The sequence below is a fragment of the Neolamprologus multifasciatus genome, chromosome 5, assembly GCF_963576455.1.
Source record: "Neolamprologus multifasciatus chromosome 5, fNeoMul1.2, whole genome shotgun sequence".
In the NCBI taxonomy this organism is placed as follows: Eukaryota; Metazoa; Chordata; class Actinopteri; order Cichliformes; family Cichlidae; genus Neolamprologus; species Neolamprologus multifasciatus.
This window is the reverse complement of record NC_140443.1, coordinates 10,906,845-10,926,056: the sequence shown is the minus strand read 5'-3', so window position 1 is coordinate 10,926,056 and position 19,212 is coordinate 10,906,845. Positions and strand designations below refer to the sequence as shown.

At 40.0% G+C, this 19,212-nt stretch overlaps 2 protein-coding genes across 4 annotated transcripts; one reads left to right on the top strand and one right to left on the bottom strand.

The window, feature by feature from the left end:
- Window positions 1-407: 407 nt before the first annotated feature.
- c5h6orf89 (chromosome 5 C6orf89 homolog) lies at window positions 408-8,563 on the bottom strand. Of its 3 annotated transcripts, none has more exons than XM_085159279.1 (8): window positions 8,429-8,563; window positions 6,233-6,495; window positions 5,783-5,948; window positions 5,120-5,268; window positions 4,466-4,617; window positions 3,168-3,303; window positions 2,744-2,867; window positions 408-2,471 (listed from the first exon to the last, which is right to left on the bottom strand). In XM_085159279.1, exons 2-8 carry the CDS (start codon window positions 6,419-6,421, stop codon window positions 2,389-2,391), a joined length of 999 nt encoding a protein of 332 aa, XP_085015405.1. In that variant the 5' UTR covers window positions 6,422-6,495; window positions 8,429-8,563; the 3' UTR covers window positions 408-2,388. The 3 variants fall into 3 exon arrangements, with proteins under 3 accessions (XP_085015405.1, XP_085015406.1, XP_085015407.1); XM_085159280.1 differs by having other exon boundaries at window positions 6,233-6,499; window positions 8,433-8,563; XM_085159281.1 differs by lacking the exon at window positions 8,429-8,563 and adding an exon at window positions 7,482-7,832 and having other exon boundaries at window positions 6,233-6,499.
- A 1,024-nt stretch (window positions 8,564-9,587) lies between these two features.
- On the top strand, window positions 9,588-19,123 carry nfs1 (NFS1 cysteine desulfurase). Its single transcript, XM_085159278.1, has 13 exons — window positions 9,588-9,940; window positions 11,548-11,618; window positions 11,733-11,849; window positions 13,239-13,322; window positions 14,001-14,153; window positions 14,336-14,429; window positions 14,598-14,732; window positions 15,157-15,314; window positions 15,400-15,505; window positions 15,812-15,893; window positions 16,344-16,427; window positions 16,668-16,757; window positions 16,888-19,123. The coding sequence occupies exons 1-13, from the start codon at window positions 9,835-9,837 to the stop codon at window positions 16,949-16,951; spliced, it is 1,344 nt and encodes a 447-aa protein (XP_085015404.1). The 5' UTR covers window positions 9,588-9,834; the 3' UTR covers window positions 16,952-19,123.
- The last annotated feature ends 89 nt before the right edge of the window (window positions 19,124-19,212 follow it).

Here is a 19,212-nt window from a genome sequence, read left to right as displayed (position 1 = left end):
CAGAAGCCCCACCCATCTGTTGTTCTGTTTTGGAGGGGCGGCCAATCAGAAGACGGTTGGTACAGATGGATAGGATTCAAAATAGAGGCTGAACTGATCCGGTGTAGTACAACAATGAGGATTATATTTAACTGTGAATCATCCGAGCTACTCTAGTGCAATCCAAGAATGACTTTTGGAGATGACAATGAGCATACCAGATCACCTGTAATTATTCTATTTTGTCTGCCACCCTGAACTGGATAAGCAGAAGAAAATGGATGGATGGGCTTTTGTCTGCAAGACTTTTTTTTTGTTGTTTAATTTTATTTGTTAATTAATTTTCTTCACAATACCTACAATTCCCCATAAAGTTCAGACTCAACTTTTTAACTTTTAAACAAAGTGTCCACACAGATGGAAGCATATAATACACAATAAGTTTTAATTTCCTCATAAAAGTGTTACATCTCTATGCAAAGCAAAATTTCAAAAGATGCAGCCCCTGACTTAGCTTCAGTTGCTTTGCTGGAAATGTAAAACTCTTAAACAAGTCGAGGGAGTTCATCTTTAAAATGCAGAAACTTTGGCAAACTTACTTGACATTATTCAGACTTTTAAACCCTGATAAGCACAAAATATATCCTCCGCTCTTGCGCTGTCTGTGCTAATGATCCCATGTAATAATCAAAAATATAATATTACAACACTTTATTATTAAAATTAATGGTTCAATTTCTATACAGCCATAACAATAAATAGCGACAATGAAATTAGAGAAGCAGCTTTTGTCTGCCTTAGTGTTGCAAACTGGATGTTAAAGGGCCAGTTCACCCATATATTCTCTCACAGGTCTAAAACTTGTGTTGAGACAGAGATGGCTCATAATCAGGTTAAAAACACTTTTGTAAAATGCTAAAATGTGACCAAAAGAAAGTTTAAAAACTTTTTCAAGAGAGTTTGAAAAGAACGAGAGAATCGCAGTGTTACGTTTACATTTGGCAAAAACATGAGCCAAAATAGATTCATTTAAATTAAGCCTTTCCCAATTTTACTTGTTTTCCACCATATTTATTGTTAAAATGAAGGATGCTCATATTAAAAGTGGCCAATTTTCAAATAAGGATGCCTATATATCCACATGTCATTTATATTTCTTCTCTTCTGAGATCTCTATGATGTCAGTAAGAGGGGGTAACTCTAATATCCTCTTACTGACTTACTGATACTAGAACATAATGGGTCCACTTTGAAAAAATTACCCAAAATACAGAAAAACTAAAAGCAGTTCAAATCACAGACTGTTTTAGGTACTACGATATGTAACTGAGAATATCATAGTTTTAAAATTTTGGGTGAACTGCCCCTTTAACATAATCAAAAGAACCAAATAAAGGGCAGAAGCTGCAGGTGCGTCACAACAGATGGCAATTGTTTTCTTTAGTTTGTGGGTTTGCTCCTGCACTGAGCAGCTCGATGAGTTTTTCCTCTCGGCACCATCTGAGTTTGTTAGCGGCTGGAAGTTCTGATCACAGTCCGGCTCTTTTACCACATCCACATGAATCCAAATGACACCAAAGTTCCTTTAAAGTTCCCAGAAAGTGCAAAAACTTAAGCAGGTGTTAGAGGGAGAAGAAGAAGAAAGGGAGCTGTGGGGCATCCCCTGCGTTGCTACTGGTTCTACTTTGATTACTCCCAAGTTTCATTTTAGATTAATCAGATTAAAAAGCCACAAGGTTTAGGTTAATCCAGCCTGGGGTCAGCTGCACACGACCAATATGCAAAGCACTAATTTTGTATCTCATCGTTCTTCCGTTGTACATGGTGCTTGGGTTGTCTCTGGCTGACCAATCAGCTGTGACTCAATATCTAAACCACAAGTCTCTTAAGAGGACTCCATTTAAAAGTCATTTTTCATAAATTTGACCCTCATCACTGTGAAGAGTCACACATGAAGACATTTTTCTGGCTTTGACACAAAATATAACTTTGTTTTCTCCAACCAACAAGGACAACAGCAGATATTTTAAAAATCACTGAACGAGTCGGAGGTGTTGCCGGTGATTCAGAGACCTGGGACCGGGCACTAAAGAGAAACAAAGATTTCTTTTGTTTGTTTGTTTTTTTAAATCTAGATATCTGTGTGGAGCTATGGCACAAGATTACGTTCAGCTGGTAAACTAAATGAGTCACTTTTCAGTCCTCAAACCTCCATGTGTGCAGTTGTTCCAGCTCTCTGAGGATGATGGGAGGATTACCAGAAAGAAGGGGTACCAGGAAAAAGTAATATTAATAAAAGGTTGGAACTTTGTAAGGCATCAGTGGGCGGAGCTGGAGCAAGGCAGATGATCTCCATGTCACGCCTCAGTCCTGAACTCCGCCCTTCTTCTCTTGGCGCCTCCTGAAGTTTTAAAATGTCGACCCGCCACAGATGATGTTCTGGCCTCGACCCGGAAAGAGCTCCATCTGCCAGTACCGGGGGTCAGCGTACACTGTGCAGGTCAAAGGTCATAGGGGACAACAAATCAATAGGTGCTCAGTGTGGCTTCAGCAGCCACACAAAACATTAACTGCTTTGATTTTAATTTGTCAGATTAAACATTATTAATGTTTAATTTGACAAATTAATCATTAATGAATTAATAAACTATATAAAGTCCTAACAACAAAAACTATATTTTAACTTTTTTTTTTTTTTTTTATTAAATATCTGTATTTCATCTGCTGTCCATGTGTAAAAATGTGCAGGTGCAGCAGGTGTTACCCATGTCTCCCGGCGTCAGCCACAGGTTGAAGGAGCTGCAGTGTTTCTGGCAGCGCTGAACGGGCAGAACTCTAACAGTTGGCAGCCCCTCGCCCACCACCAGCCAGCCCAACACCCTGACACCCTGAAACCCAAACGGCAGCTTACAACAAAGAAAGCTGAAAGGTGTGTTTTTGTAGTTAAATATTATCGAGGACAAAACATCACTGAGGCGCTACAATCACAACTGCACAACCTCAACATACTTCCGCTGCTTTAACTTAATACTAACAATAATAATAATAATAATAATAATAATAATAATCCATCATTTTTCTTTATTTTTACCATTTTTACTGTTTACTCTCTGCATCCATAACGATAATTAGCGTGGTGTTTGTTCTGCGATTGGAATATGAACAAATATGAACACAGTTGGACTCACCTTGCTCTGAGAGTTTGTGCTGTGGGTGACCAGGCAGCGCTGCAGGATGGTCCCGGCGCTGTCCAGCAGGGGGCAGAGCTCAGCCTTCGGGAAGAGCCACCTCAGCACCTTCTCCCTGGTCCCAGAGCTGAACCGCCTACAGGGACAGAAGTAATATGCACAACTACAACCACACATAGACTGTATCCAGATATAAGTAATGGTCACAGTGATGTCAGCTATTGGTTTTTAACGTCCAGTTTTAGGGTCATAGGGTCAGCGATCTGACAATTAAAAGACTGGCTCGCACTAAAACATACTCTAGCATAGGGTGGACTTGACTTCCTCTTTTGAATGTAATTGAGACCACAATTTATGAAGGTCAAAGATCACAGGGGTAGTACAAAGATTTGTCAAAAAGTGTAGTAAGTAGACTTTTTACAGGTAGATGTGTTGCACCCAGCATTATTTATTACACAGTATGCGTCCACATGTAGATGTTTTAGTGGCACAACAATCTGATTCACACTAGCACTGATTCTGACCTCTTCAAGTATTAAATTAGTACCGTAATTGTCGGGCTATAAGCCGCTACTTTTTGCACAAGCTTTGAACCCTGTGGCTTTTCTATGGATTGTCCATGATTTTTGTGATATTGTAAGAGGATTTGTTTTGTTTGTTCCGCTGTTGTACGGCATTACGTTGCCTGGCGGAAGGATCAGGGTTCAAGAGTGGTATGTTGGTCACATGTCCGTCCGCCAGGCAACGTAGTGCCGTACGAAGTAGCGCGAAAAACAAAGTAGCGCTATGCGTTCAGCGGGAGGCGTGGATGACGAGCGGCGATAAATTTGCGAAAAGCAAGTTATGCCCAACTCCACCAGTGGATTCTGAAATCTATTTTTCTGGTGTGCTGTAGGTTATTGTTATGTACTACATTTGTTACTCATTTATGAAGCATAGTACATGTTTTGTACTTGTAATTACCGGTACTTGTACATATACCTAAAAAGTTATGCAAATATGTACCCATAACTTGTTTTTCAAAATATTAATAAAAGGGGTGTGTCTCCAAACAGCCATCTCTTTCCTGACAATTCGCTTTGTGCATATTCTCTTACATATGATAAGTCAACATTGAAACACCTGCGGCTTTTAGTCAGGTGCGGCTAATGTATGTACAAAACAGGATTTTCCCCTGTTTTTAGCTTGTGCGGCTAATATTCGGGTGCGCTTTGTAGTCCGGGAAATACGGTAAGTATTTTCCAGTGGTTGGGGTTGGTACTGAGCAAATGGAGCACTACTTTAAAAATGCTAAGTACCAGAGCAACGTGAAGTTGGCAGGTCCCTGAGGGAGGCCGAGATTGTGGTTGTGCAGACCGTCCTCCTCTTCCAGCAGAATGGACATGGAACCCGAATGAGCCAGGTAGAGCTCCTCGAGCTGCTGCCGCTGGACGCTGAGGGACTCCCCGCCCTAGAGAGAGCAGCATGGACAAATGGAAATAAGGATGAACAAACTATTTTGTTTTGTTTTTTATTCAAACTGAAGATTAACTGTCAACTGTTTACAGGGCATGTGATTTTACAGGTCTGCTGTTGACTTTTTCCTAATGTGACAAGTGTCTTACACACATTCTTTATCTCTTGAGATGTTTGAGCGGCTCCCACAATATGCATGTGTCATTCGTTCAGCACAGTAGATGCAGTTATCATGATGATCTTAAGTTTTTCAAGTGTTTGTAGTAATAAATAAATAAATAAATAAATACATTCTTTGGAAAGAAAAATGCTCACGTGCACATTTCAGAAAGACAGAGGCTACACTAATAACAGAGCCAAAAATTAAACAAGTTAAATCCTTTAAATGGCACCACTGGCACACACGGTGGTGTTTACAGACATTTTAAACAGGTTCTGTATCAGGAATATGACACAAGGCTCTTTAGATGGCCACCGTGACAGCGTTGACCTCTGACCTTCAGCAGGACAAGCTGAGGCCCTCGTCGCAGAGTGACAGTCCCTCTGAGGCTCTCAGGGACTTCCAACACTGAGGAAATCTCCGCACAGCCTGAGCAGTTGACAAGATTTTGCCTGAGAGCGCCGGCGCTCCACCACTCATGGAAACCTGCAGCACACAAATAAACACTTAAGAAATGCATATTTACAGGCTGGTCTGAAACAAACAAACAAGCTTTGGGCTCTAAGGATAGCTTCATTCTTGACACATCTGTCGGTGCTGTGCTACTGGAAACTGAATTTCCCAGAGGAACCCACCCCAGGGGTTAATAAAGTTTCATCTAATCTAACTGTATGGGTTGATTTCTTTTCCCCTAAATAAGTCACCTGTCTGGATTTCTTTTAAAGACCTATAGTCTGACAGATGAGTGTTTCTCCTTTTTGGTTTCAGTTTTTTCTCAAATGGAGAACAAGTTTACGGAACAGTCATGTTTGCTGCTGCACACAAACGTCAAATTTAATGTCAACTGAAACATCAAATATCTTCTGGATTGGCACATCCCAACTACAGCTCTCTGCTGAAATGAATCGTGCAATCCTAGGACTTTCTCGTTAGTAAGAAACGTTGGATTTTGTTTGTGTACGCATGTTTGCGACAGAACAAAAACTGAAAAAATTTACACCTTGCAGGTTGTACTTCTTGGCGATGGGTAGGGAGAGCAGGCGGACGTGGCTGAGAGGGGACGACCAGTTATAGCAGCCCAGATTGACCAGTCCCAGCTGGGGAGCATTCTGGGGGTAGGTGAAGGCCAGCACCACCACCAGCAAGAAGCCAACAGCCACCACAAACTGAAGAGACAACACAAAGACTTTGCAACTCAGACAAATGTCTCCTTTATCAGGTCAGCACATGAATAACCGTCTGTGAAGCGTAAACCTATTTTAGAGCAACAAAAAGAGCTGAGTCTTCTACAAAGTAAACTTATTGGATTTTCACACTTTAAATCTATCTTAAAACAGTCTTTCAAACTAATTACCAACACTACTGAACTAAAATTAAAACTAAGACTCTCTATGTGTCAAAGGTCTTCAGTATTAATCTGTTTCAGCAATGTAGTAATTTATGTGTGGACCTTGATGGTGGCTCTCAGGATGGGAAACTGTGGGGGCTCTCTTCTGGGCTCGTTGGTCTCCAGGACCTGCTTGATGAACCTCTCAATCTCCCTCTCCGACATCCCGTAGCGGTAACCCGACTGACGGAGGATGTCGATGCTCTCGGACAGTTTATCATAAATACACGGCTCGCTCATCGTTGTCCCCATGATGGCGGCAGTGGCGACAGCTTCTTAGTCAAACGTGTCGATTTTCAGTTGCTAAAGGCTCTTGGAGCATGGCGCTACCTGTGAAATAAACCAAGGGGTCAGCTGACATGTCACAGCTTTCAGTACTAGCAAGTTACCATCACTGAAGGTGCAGATGATGTGGAAATACTTCTATGTTTAATCTGAATGTGGCTGAAGGTTGCCCTCTTGGCCACTCACACGAACATGTTTGTTCTTCCAGACACTGTCACAAACCTTTCAAATGAATTTCTGGCTTTCATAACTAAAACATATTTTACAATATCATCCTTACTATCATCTTGATTTGTGAGATTAATACGGTGGATTTATTATCGTCATGCACAGTTGCAAAAATTATTTGACTTATTAGATCAGCTCTGCATGACTCTCAAAAGGTCCAGTACAAGTCTCATCTTGTACTCTACAAAAACTACTATAGAGCATCATTTATTAATAAACTTAAATAAAATGGGGGTGCACCTTCTTTCACATAAAAATGCATACACTCTGACCAAGCCACAGCTTTTATTGATTTTTAAGAAGCTCGGTTGAGATCATCTGTGTGCCAAATTCTCTTGTGTCAGTTCTACACGGACTTTGGCATCAGTTACAGATAACTTTGCAAAACAGCCCTGTTTTGATAACATGAGGTTAGTGGCAACATTTACATTTGCAGCACTCCAAAAATGCCCGTTAAGAATGTTGCATGTATAATTTTTGAACTTCTTTTTCCTGACAGCAAGAATTAAAAACCCCACAGTGACAAATACTTCTTTTACCATTCATTTCAAATGAAGGGTATATGATCTCTACAGTCCTGTTCACAGACTTTAGAGATTTCGAACATTTAAATAGATTCTCTTCACTATTTACTTGTGTATTTGTGTGTTTGTTTATTGCTATCTGATCATAATAAAACAAGTGGTTCTTTCCAAAAGAAAGGGTGCAGGCCAAAGCAATGGCTTGCATACGATGCACCCCACATACATAAAACAAGGTTTAACCATCCAGAAAGTAACATTACAACAGAAAATATTACCAGATAGCCACAGTGTCAAAGCTGGAATCTGAGACTTGCAACCAAAACGTCCAAAGAAACAAAACAAAAAACATTAAAAAGGTTTTGAAGTATCCTAGGCAAAGTCCAGGCTTAAGATGTTTTGGTATGACCTTAAAAAGGCTTTTTGTGCTTGAAAATCCAGAATTAAAACAATTTTGTCAATAAGGGTGGGCGACGGATGGTGATGTGAAACACTCATTGACAGTCATCACAAATGACTGCAAAGACTGCAGCTCTTGCTGCCAATAGTGGCAGAAACAATCAGGGCAAATACTTTTTCACAAAGGGTCAGGCGGGTTTCTGTAGCTTTTTCAGTTTATAAATTAAACCATCATTTAAAACCTACTTGGGTTTCATTTGTTTAATATTAACATTTATTTAACAAATTTAAAAATAAAGTAAAACACATACACACATCAAAAAAGAAAAACAGTGGACCCACGCAGACTGTCCAGTGTAGGTAAACTGATAAATATTTCTCACTTATTTATGTTCCATAATAATATCTATACGAAATAAAACGTATAGATATAGATTATAAATAAAACAAGCTACTATTACATATTCAGTTTCAGTGCGAACGTAATATCAGACGGAGACTCGGGAGTTAAATCCCCACAGTGTTTAGTTCTGCTTTTCACTCGTCGTTGTAAATAACAAGCATTGACGCTCATGTTGGTGTCTAACGTTCAGGAAACTAGTTTTCTCTCCTCTTTATCTTTAATAACTACGATCAGTGCAGCTGCTACGTCCAGAAAACGCATGTAAATGTTAAATATAACATTACCTAATTTATTCGTTAATTTGACATAGCATAAACCCATCATATTATTTGATACGAATAAAAACAAAACCCCAAAGCAGCAGCATACTGACAGGTTAGCTCGTCTCTGCGAGCTTTCACATTACGAGCAGAATCCTCAAACTCACCTCAAAGCGAGATCCACCGCTCAAAAAGTTTAATTTTCCATCCCCGGTGTTTTTAAAAATAATATATAAATAGGGTTTTTAAAAGTGACCTAGCTGGGTAGCTAATGAGCTACATCCGGCTTCTCTTCCGCTTCTACCTTTTCTTCTTCTTTATTGGGTGAACGTCAAAAAAGCGCCACCAGCTGGTATGGAGTTTGGGTCTGGATTTAAATATTGCATTATCCTCTTCGGGGTCGCTGGAGTCTATCCCAGCTGTCTTAGGGCAATTTTGGAATCGCCAATTAACCCGCCCCCAACGTTTTCGGACTGTGGGAAGAAGCCAGAGAGAACCAACGCAAACAGGGGAGAAGATGTAAAAACTCTTGATGGTGGAAGTGAACTCAGGACCTTCTATGCTGTGAGGAAACAGTGCGAACCACTTAACTCCTGAAATATACGCAAATAATTATACAGTACAACACTTTCACCCAAAAATTTTACTGAAGCAAAAATTGATTATTTAAAAGTAGTGTATTCATAAGATGATGAAACATACTGAAACCACTTTGCACAAACTCGTTGCTTTATAGCCAACCAAAAAGCAGAAGCGGTACCAAAACACAGAAAATTAACGAATAAGAGTGGTGAACGTTCACAGGAACTCCCGCCTCCTATTTCCGTTTCTTGTGCAACCATGAAACGGCATCGACATCGAGCTGCGTCAAGCTATCAAAGTAACCGAGTGAAGACGCTGCAAAGAGGCGGAAGTTAAAATAATGGGATTTTTTTATGTATTGCACAATTTGTTTTGGCTGCAGAAGTCCCAAATTTTTGTGATAAAGAACATATTCCATTATCTTACTTAAATTAATTAACAGAAACCTGAAGTTTGTACCCTGTAAAATCTAAGGCATCATTACTGGTGACCCTAGTCTAATTCTATGATATTTTTTTTTACATTATTACTTGCATTTATTTATCTGTTGCTTTTTCTCTCCCCTTGACAATCAGAGGACAAAAACCGCTATCAATCCGACTGATAAAAATCCAAATATATGTGCATATTATTTACTTTTTTAGAAAATAATCCACTTTATATGAAGCAATGCTTATCATTGCGATGGTTGTGAAAAGCTTTTAATTTGAACGTCTCACACGGAAGTGTTCGGTGTTACGTATTCATCTTGACATTTGTGTTTATACCTGGACGTAACAGACAGGCGGCAACATCCCCGAACTTCACTCAAATTTAACCTTTTGTTTAAGTAGTGATATTTTGTTATTTATATTTTTTTGCGGAGGAACCAGTGGGTTAAGCTGGTCTGTGCCAAGTTTTCTGTTTTGCTGCTGTTCATATTAAGAACAGCGTGTTGTTTTTGACGGAGGTCAGCGGCTTTCCAGTTGAAGCCAGTCCACTGACAAGATGCTTGCCTCGGGTAGGACCGTGTCCTCCCGGCTGCTGAGGCCAACCGCGTGGCTTCCTCTCCGGCTGAGCTCCGAGCGGACGGCTGCTAGCTCCCCGCAGAAAGGTAACAACAGCCCGGAGCAAAATGGGTAGCTTATTCCCCCAAGACCAACTAGCACGAAGCTAATCCCAAAGTGACGCAGTTTAGTAAGGAGGCAGGAAACTTCACAGCATCTGTCAACTGTCAGGTTAACTGCCGATTTTAAAATCCATGTGAGGTCAGGAAAACCTAAAAAATACTAAATTAAAACACTAATAAACAGAAAGTTCACGAGCACTAACTGACTGGCACAAGATGAAGCAATCTTGTTAAATAACTGTTTTAAAAAGATTTTATGTTCTGATATTCTCTGTGTCACTCTCCATTTTTATAATGTTAAAATCATGCACATTACTCTTGACTTCATTGCCAGATTGAGAACATTTTTAGGGCCCGAGCACTGAGAGTGCGAAGGCCCTATTTCTTATTATTAGGGCCCGAGCACTAAAAGTGCGAAGGCCCTGTTGTATCTGCTCCGTTTATTATTAGGGCCCGAGCACTGAGAGTGCGAAGGCCCTATTGTATCTGCTCCGTTTATTATTATTATTATTATTATTATTATTATTATTATTATTATTATTATTATTATTATTATTAGGGCCCGAGCACTGAGAGTGCGAAGGCCCTATTGTATCTGCTCTGTTTCTTCTTATTATTATTTTTCATTGAAATGAATTGCCTTTTTGAGGGCTTTAACATGCTCAAAAACTCATGAAATTTTGCACACATGTCAGGTTTGGTGAAACATTTCGTATTTTAATGGTTTTACATATGAGCACTGGGAAATGGCTCTAGAGCGCCATCTGTGTTTTGTTAAATGCAGCCCTACGAACACATCGTTTGAGCTACATGTATGAAATCTGGCACACATGTGTACCATGCCGAGACGAACAAAAAAGTCAGTGGGCCCATTGACGCAAACCCAACAGGAAGTCCGCAATTTTGAAGTAAAGGTGACATTTTGGCTCTAATTTTACCATTTCCATGCCTCGAACTTTTTCGAACTCCTCCTTAGGATTTGGTCGTATAAACTTCATATTTGGTCAGTGTCAACTACACACCCGGGCCATGTTAAATTGCGGAGCTTTTGACTTTTCGTGATACGGTGAGGCCGTGGCACCATGGCGAATTTCGATGACTCGCCATGAAAATCTGAATGAAAATGCCTCTCATTCTGTCATACATTGTCCGATCTGGACCAAAGAGCACACATATGATCAGGCTCCAGCCCTGAACATATTTCAACTGCCACATTTGACATCAGGGACAGCGCCACCTAGTGGGAACAGGAAATGTCATGTTTTACACTTTGTTGTATTGATTTTCACAGGTTGAGTTTCCTTGTTAAGTGGAAAAATCACATTGATGTAATGAACAGCTTGTGACTTTAGTGATTTATGAACTTCTAAATAAACATTAAACATTTTTTTAGTGTTTAGTTAATCCATTTTTCAATTTACTGCCAGTTATCTAGGTCAAGGTTAATAAAAAAATAATTCAAGGCCATATTGTCTTAACAGTTTTCCCTTTGAGGTCACAATTTAAATGCTGTTATTTTTACATTAGTAAATTTAACGTGGTCTTAAAAATGGCTTTAAATGTCTTAAATATACTGTATATTTATGCTGCAGAGTTGATCAAGAAACATGAACAGGATGAGCCTCGCCCCCTCTACATGGACTTCCAGGCAACCACTCCCATGGTAACTGTTACTAAGCATTTTGTCACTTTTACAGGCTTTTACAGCTGATGTCAGAGAGAGTTGGACATAAAGCTGGTTGTACTTAGAGTTTCATATGTTTGTGTGTGTCTTTAGGATCCCCGGGTGCTGGATGCCATGTTGCCGTACCAGGTGAATTACTACGGTAACCCTCACTCCAGAACACATGCCTACGGCTGGGAGAGTGAATCTGCTATGGAGACCGCTAGGAAGGTAGAGAGCTGCTCCATCTTTAGAAAAGTGGGCTGTGCTTATTTACACTTTCTTTGCAGGTAGTAAAAGGACAGTAAGATCTAGTCCTTTTACTGAAAAAATCTGGTCCATGTATCACTTTGGCTTGCTCAGTTGTAGCTGTGGTATGCAAAGAGATGCAGGCCTCATACAAGCTAGTGAGCAGACCAAAGTCGAGCGCTGATGCTGAATGTTTGAATTCAGCATCAGCACTCCGACATTAATATTTGTAACCTACAACATGTGCATGTTTCACTGAGAGTCACTGACTGATGTTGCTATATGTCTAAGGCTACGTTCACACTGCAGGTCTTAATGCTCAATTCTGATTTTTTGATCAAATCCGATTTTTTTTTGTCTGGTTGTTCACACTACAAATAAAATGTGACAGAAAACGCTCTCTAGTGTGAACGCTCAAAGCGGCCCGCATGCGCAAAAGAAGATGTCACACACAACGCGCTCTGTTTAGACCCAGAGCAAACAGCATTGTTTGACTGATGGCCCTTAATATAAAGACTTCGGACTTTACGTTTCCCAATTTTTGCTTTAAGTTATTTTGTTATTTACATAATAATGTAGATAACCTAATAATTATCCTTATTGCTGTTAGAGAGGAGCGGTGCTTCAAAGGATAGTTGCAGATTTCTGCCAGAATCTGCAGATTATACAGTACAAATAAATGTTCACGTTTCTCCAACGTTGTCTTCCCAACAGTTTCACTGACATCTACACGGGATGGCCAAGAAACGTTCGCGATGTCTTCTTGGGCGCTTATCCGGCGCTGATAATTGGCGTCTGTCTTGTGTCAGTGACGTAAAAGACAGATATAATGCGACATGACCGTTCAAACAGCAGTCGCTTTCTAAAACATCGGATATGTATTGGATTCAGTACCACATACGAAAGTGACCCAGATCGGATTTGAAAATATCAGATTTGTGCCGTTCACACTGTCATACCATGATCGGATATGGGTCGCATAGGGTCAAAGAAATCAGATTTGATGCGCTTTCGCCAGCAGTGTGAACATAGCCCATGTATGTATATATTTATGCTTATGTATATATGCACACACACACACACACTGAACAGGTATTATGTCCACTGACAGGTGAAGTTTATCTCTTCATCATGGCAGCTGTTAGTGAATGGAATATATTAGGGAACAAGTGAGCATTTTGTCCTCAAAGTTTATGTGTTAAAAGCAGGAAAAATGGCCACGCCAAATTGGCCAAATTGTGATGGCCACTGGGGCGGAGTTAGAGCATCACCAGAACACATCTTCAAAATTAGAAACACAAATTAGAAACATGTGAATCTGTTTGGTGTTTTTGTTTTTGTTTTTTTTTCCCTTTCTTTCTCTCTGAGCAGCAGGTGGCTGATCTGATTGGAGCCGATCCCAGAGAGATTGTTTTCACCAGCGGAGCCACAGAGTCCAACAACATGGCTATCAAGGTCCTACTCTCTTGACCTTAATCACTTTCTCTCACACAAACACACAAAAATATAAAATGCAGACAACAGATTAAAACTACAACTCTTACAAAATAAGAACACTTTAAAAAACAAAGTGATAAACTACATGAGAAATAAAAAACACATAAAACAGTAAGAGCAAATTCAGAATGTGAACTGATTAATAAAACTCCTTAAAACAAAACTGTCATTAACAAAACTCTTTGTATTGTTTGGGTGCTTCTTCTGAATCATACTATACAATATTGAAATGCAAAAACTTGTGATAAAAATGGAATTTGTCAACCACGTTGAGAACATTTAATTAAAAGAAATTTACTGTGCACACGAGGCAAATAAGTCAACTGACAGGAAGAAGTAGCATCTGTTTTCACTGTTTCACTGAAACGAACTACTTCACTTCAGTCCACTTGGATTGCCTTACCAAAGACACCATGTGTAGCAAAGAACAAGTAATGACAGCAAGAATAGAGGAAGCAAATTAAAGTCACGCTGCTGTCGATTCTGATTTACTGGAATTATAAACGAGGTCATTGAATTAATGCTAAAAAGAAACGAGCAGTAGCCACAAACTGGATTCACAACTCCAGAAAGTGCTAGAATCAGAGAAAATCTTAAAACTTTTTCCCCTTTAACCCAGTGTGTTCTCTCCTGTAGGGTGTAGCCCGGTTCTACAAGGCCAAAAAACGTCATGTGATCACCACTCAGACCGAGCATAAGTGCGTCCTAGACTCGTGTCGGATTCTGGAGTCCGAAGGGTTCGATGTTACTTACCTACCGGTCCAGAACAACGGCCTGCTGGACCTAGAGGTAAACATGCAGCGACAAAAAGAGAGATCACGCAGACAACAACCAGAATATTGTCTGTGTGAACATATTAAAAACTGGCAGCTATCTTTACAATACCTCTGGGCAGGGAAGCCTGTATTTATTATTTTACCTCCATTTGTAGCATTACAGAATTCATGAGTTATGTTTGTTTGTGTGTTCAGTTGTTGGAGGCCTCCATCCGTACTGACACCTCTTTGGTGTCGGTGATGACCGTGAACAACGAGATCGGAGTCAAGCAGCCCATCAAGGAGATTGGTAAGCATAGCAAATCAAACACACGAAATGCTCACAATCACGTACTCATAATATCCGCATCTAAATCGTTTTGTCAGTTTTACTGAATAAATCAGACTATTCGCTTTATGCGGAGCCCAACTGAGAGCTCTGATCAGATTAATGAGCTTGAACTCTTTCTATCTACAGGTCAGATTTGTCGCTCAAAAGGAGTCTTCTTCCACACTGATGCTGCTCAGGCCGTTGGGAAGATTCCCATCAGCATCTCTGACTGGAAGATTGATCTGATGTCCATCAGTGGTCACAAGATTTATGGACCCAAAGGTCAGCTTTAGTAGCAGTACCAGTAGGTGGCATAACTCTAAACCGATTAATAGGCAGGTGAGATAGTTTGTCGAGCTCATTTGTCAGTGCCCATTTCCATTTTTATATAAATTGTATAAAACTATAAATGGCTAAATTTTTGCACAGAAATATGTTTTGGTTTTAAAAATTAAACAAAATACACGCAGGTGAAATATGAAGCAGGAAAGATGGCAAAAATGTATGTGTGAATGTATGTATGTATATAGTATGTATGTATAAGCGTGTAGGTTGTTTATATGAAGTTTTTTTTCTTTTTTTAAATCAGCAGAGTTTCCCTGTTAATTTTTTCAATCAGCTGTCAAAGTCGGAGTTTGATTATCTTTGAAAAGATACACGTAAAATGGTGTAAAAGCAAAAATACTTACTACGTGTGTGTGTCCAGGTGTGGGTGCGTTGTACGTGCGTCGCAGGCCAAGGGTGCGTTTGGAGCCAATACAGAACGGTGGCGGGCAGGAGAGGGGGCTGCGCTCTGGCACTGTCCCCACCCCACTGGCTGTTGGACTGGGAGCTGCCTGTAGCATCGCCCAGGAGGAGATGGAGGTAAAATAAGCAAAGTCAAACATGCAAAAAACCTTCCCAGACGATGCTACATTTCAGGGGGATTAGTGCATGTTTGTTTGTTTAGTATGATCATCAGCGGGTGTCCATGCTGGCTAATCGTCTGGTCCAGAAGGTCATGTCTGAGATTCCTGATGTCATCATGAATGGAGATCCAGAACAGCGTTACCCTGGTAAACACATTTATGTTTGTTTAGCAGTCTATATGAGGACATTTATTAGCGTAAGACATTTCTTAACTTTAGCCTATACCTAATTCTAATCTGAACCTCAAAACCAACTCTTAAACTGTAAAGTGTTAAAGTGCTCCTTGTAACTAAACGGGTTTTATAATACGCTAATAAATTCCATGTAGAAATGAAACTCAGGCTAGAGTTTAAACCAAAATTGATTTACAAGTCAGTGAAGATTTTTGAAGTGTTTTTGTTGGAAGTTGGACTAACACCTTTGATTGTGTTTGTGTGTCTGGGTGTTTTCAGGCTGTATCAACCTTTCTTTTGCCTACGTGGAGGGCGAGAGTCTGCTGATGGCACTGAAGGATGTTGCTCTGTCATCAGGGAGGTCAGATACAAACTTTCTTTCACGCACATATGTCCAACTTTTGAGTGTAACTTTACCCACTGCATCAAAAAGTTAGAAAATCGGCATGATTTTGAGAGGATGGAAGTGTTGACCGATTTGTGTACTATTTATGAATCAAGTGTCCTGCCACCTGTGTGGTCATGGTAGGATTCTTACATTAGCTTCTCTTTGTTGGCTACTTTTTAAATCTGGAATTGAAATTAAATCATTCTCCTATCACACAAAGTCCTGAATGCCTTGAGCACCTCCACTGCCCACTTTTCGTTCCCTATCTTCTGCTCAAGTTCACAGAAACACTTTTAACATAAATGTCAGTTTCAACACCAGCATTGAGAGTACAGTTACATGCTTAATGTACAGTTCAAAAGCCTTGTATTAACGTGCATAAAGTCTCTAAAGATGACTGAATATTTGTGTCTGTGTGTGCAGTGCATGTACTTCAGCGTCTTTGGAGCCATCATACGTCCTCAGAGCTATTGGAGCAGATGAAGATCTGGCTCACTCTTCCATCAGGTAACAATACCTCCTGTAACCTGGATTATGATAAAAACTGCAACTCCCCAGAAGTTTAATAAGGATCTTCCTTGTGCTTCCTAACTCTTTTCTTCACATTGATCAGACTTAGCAATCAAAGTGATTAAATCCACAGAAAACAAAGCTGTTTATAAACTTGGATAACCAGGGAATGGTTACCGACAGCCTTTCATGTTCTCTAGTTTCAGGTTTAAATGTCTGTGTTTGTGTCTGTGGCAGGTTTGGTATTGGCAGGTTCACCACTGAAGAAGAGGTTGACTACACAGCAGAGAAATGCATCGAGCAGGTCCACAGACTCAGAGAGATGAGGTAAAGTCAGCTCTCAGACACTATCGCACAGACGCTGATTTTACTTTACATTCATAAAATTGATACAAAATTTTGAACGATAACCTTGTTTTCTCTAACCTGCCTCTTTGCCTCTCTTTCTGTCTGTCAGTCCTCTGTGGGAGATGAGTCAGGAAGGCGTCGACCTGAAGAGCATCAACTGGACGCAGCATTAAGCTTCTTCCACTTCTTGCCCACTTCGACATGATAGTTCCCAAAAGACTGAGGGAACAGACCAGCTTTTTCTTCCTGTAAACAAACACGCACAAACTCCCTGTCGTCTGTCTGTAGCTGTAGCTCTCTCTGTAAAAGCTCCTCCAGTTGCTCTCTCAGGAGATGTTGCTCAGACAGTTGACCAACGCACAGCAATCTCTTCTTTTTCTTCTGTTGCCCAGACGTTTGCTTCTTTATCTCAGATGAAACATTTACAGAGGCTGTGATACGCTCTGAGATCTAACATGACATTCATGAGAAGTTCATCCTCTTTGGTTGTCTCAAACTAAATATGGTATTGATTGTGCAACATGTCCATCAGTGGCCGATTTGGGGCTTTGATCAACAAAGACTGCCCGCAAACAAAAAATTGAGACAGACATCCAGGACCATGTTTTCACAGCAGGGCTACTCAAAAAAAACAGTTATTCAGAATATAATAGTAAAGGATAAACCAGTCGGCACATGTCATATTTTTTAATAAAGGTTAGGGGAAAACAAATTTGTGGGCACACACACAAACCAAAACAATTGGTTGTAAAGTAAAAAAGGAAAAAAAAACCTTCTCTCTATAACTAAGAAGAAACCCTTTTATACTTGCTCATATGTCTCTGTCCTTATTATTTTTTTCTAAAAACATTGCAGCACTGTAATCAACTATGCATCCATCGCACAATTTGATATGCATCAGTATCTGTGACCAAGATTTGTCTAAAACTGGTCTTGCACAGTGTGACAGACATGCAGTAAATCGCACAGAGGCGCTTTTAATCTGACTGTTTAGGTGATTTGACTTCACCTAATCTAACATCTTGATGACTGGTGTCATGAAGCTGGTTAACAGACAGCTTAGTTTACACTTGTTTTACTAATGCACTCATGAGCGTGTCTGTGGGAAATGGAAGTTACACACAGTACCGTCCAAATCATGAAGTGGTCAATGTGGCAGGCAGGTTGAAATGCAACATTGTTTTTTTTATAACACTGCAATAAGTAGAAGCTTTGTAGGCCCACACATTGTAGCTGTGTACTGTCATCTGTCAAATATATCTCAGTAATGTAGTGTAAAAGACTTCAAACTGGGGTGAAACTTAATATTGAAAACCTGAGAAGTCTTTTAAGCAGTCAGTATGCCGGGGCTAATGGCAAGTGTGTTTCCATAGCCCTTTCATTCTTTGACTTCCAGTAATCACCCTCTCTGCAGAGCCAAAGAGCTCCACAGAAAGACCTGATCAGACATTCACACAACTAGAACAAAATAATTTATAATTTACTGAGTCAAGCAGTAGTTCAAACATCCATTGGTGTTATATCCAGCGGATCTTATATCCAGTGATCCAACTGACCAATTGATGACAAGTTTTGATATTATCTTGAGAATGAACCTGCTGTGGAGAAGCACGAATATACGTGTGACCAACACAGTTACTGTTTACTCTTGCTAAATGTGACCGAGCTTTGTGATACCATCACACTCACATTAAACCCAAAGATAGCCACATAAATTAGGAAAAAATAAAACACGGGCAACAATCTAAGTGATAAAAGAATCGGAACAAAGCTGTGTTGCTTCAGCAAAGCTGGAAAGAGCAACTGAAGGCAGCAGGATGTGATGATTCACCCAGTATTTATTTGAGTCAGACTTTTTCACTAGAGATTCACAGGCTTATCTCTCCAGCTCTGTTCATAGGTTATAAACTGCCCTCTCTGTCTCATGCTCTTGTCTTATCATCCCACATGAGCGTTTATTATTCATTCAGTGGTAGCATGTTGGCGTATGATCCGCAGTTCTCAGTGAAATATCCAACGAGACATTGTTAGCAGCAGCGGTTTCATTGTTCTGTTTGTCAGGAACACTCTACAAGTCTGCAGCCCTGATTTTTAAAGTCAGACTTCTGTCACACGTGTCCGTGGCTTATGACAGGAAATACAAGATGATTGTGAAAATCTAAACAAAAATAAACAATTGGTTAAGACTACACTATCTAGGGGTGGATTCTTGTATTGTGTTCTTGGATGTATCTGGAGCCTCTTTTTGATATATTTACTCGTCTCCTGCATCTACTGTCTTCGACTGTTACATGTCATTGCACATTAGTATCCAATAAAATTGCTGCTTCTGGTTATGCCATCAACTTTTGATGTATTTTATTTGTGTTTATTGTTTTTTTAACTCAGATTCTCAAAACAGTTTTGATGATGTCTGAATGCGTTTTTCACATTG

Coding starts and splice junctions, on each gene's coding strand:
- c5h6orf89 (XM_085159279.1), bottom strand. CDS start 6,421: ATGGGGACAACGATGAGCGAGCCGTGTATTTATGATAAACTGTCCGAG. Junction 5,949..6,232: donor TCCTGAGAGCCACCATCAAG/GTCCACACATAA, acceptor TTGTCTCTTCAG/TTTGTGGTGGCTGTTGGCTT. Junction 3,304..4,465: donor GCCAACTTCACGTTGCTCTG/GTACTTAGCATT, acceptor CTGTCCCTGTAG/GCGGTTCAGCTCTGGGACCA.
- nfs1 (XM_085159278.1), top strand. CDS start 9,835: ATGCTTGCCTCGGGTAGGACCGTGTCCTCCCGGCTGCTGAGGCCAACC. Junction 9,941..11,547: donor TGCTAGCTCCCCGCAGAAAG/GTAACAACAGCC, acceptor TTTATGCTGCAG/AGTTGATCAAGAAACATGAA. Junction 14,733..15,156: donor CAAGATTTATGGACCCAAAG/GTCAGCTTTAGT, acceptor GTGTGTGTCCAG/GTGTGGGTGCGTTGTACGTG.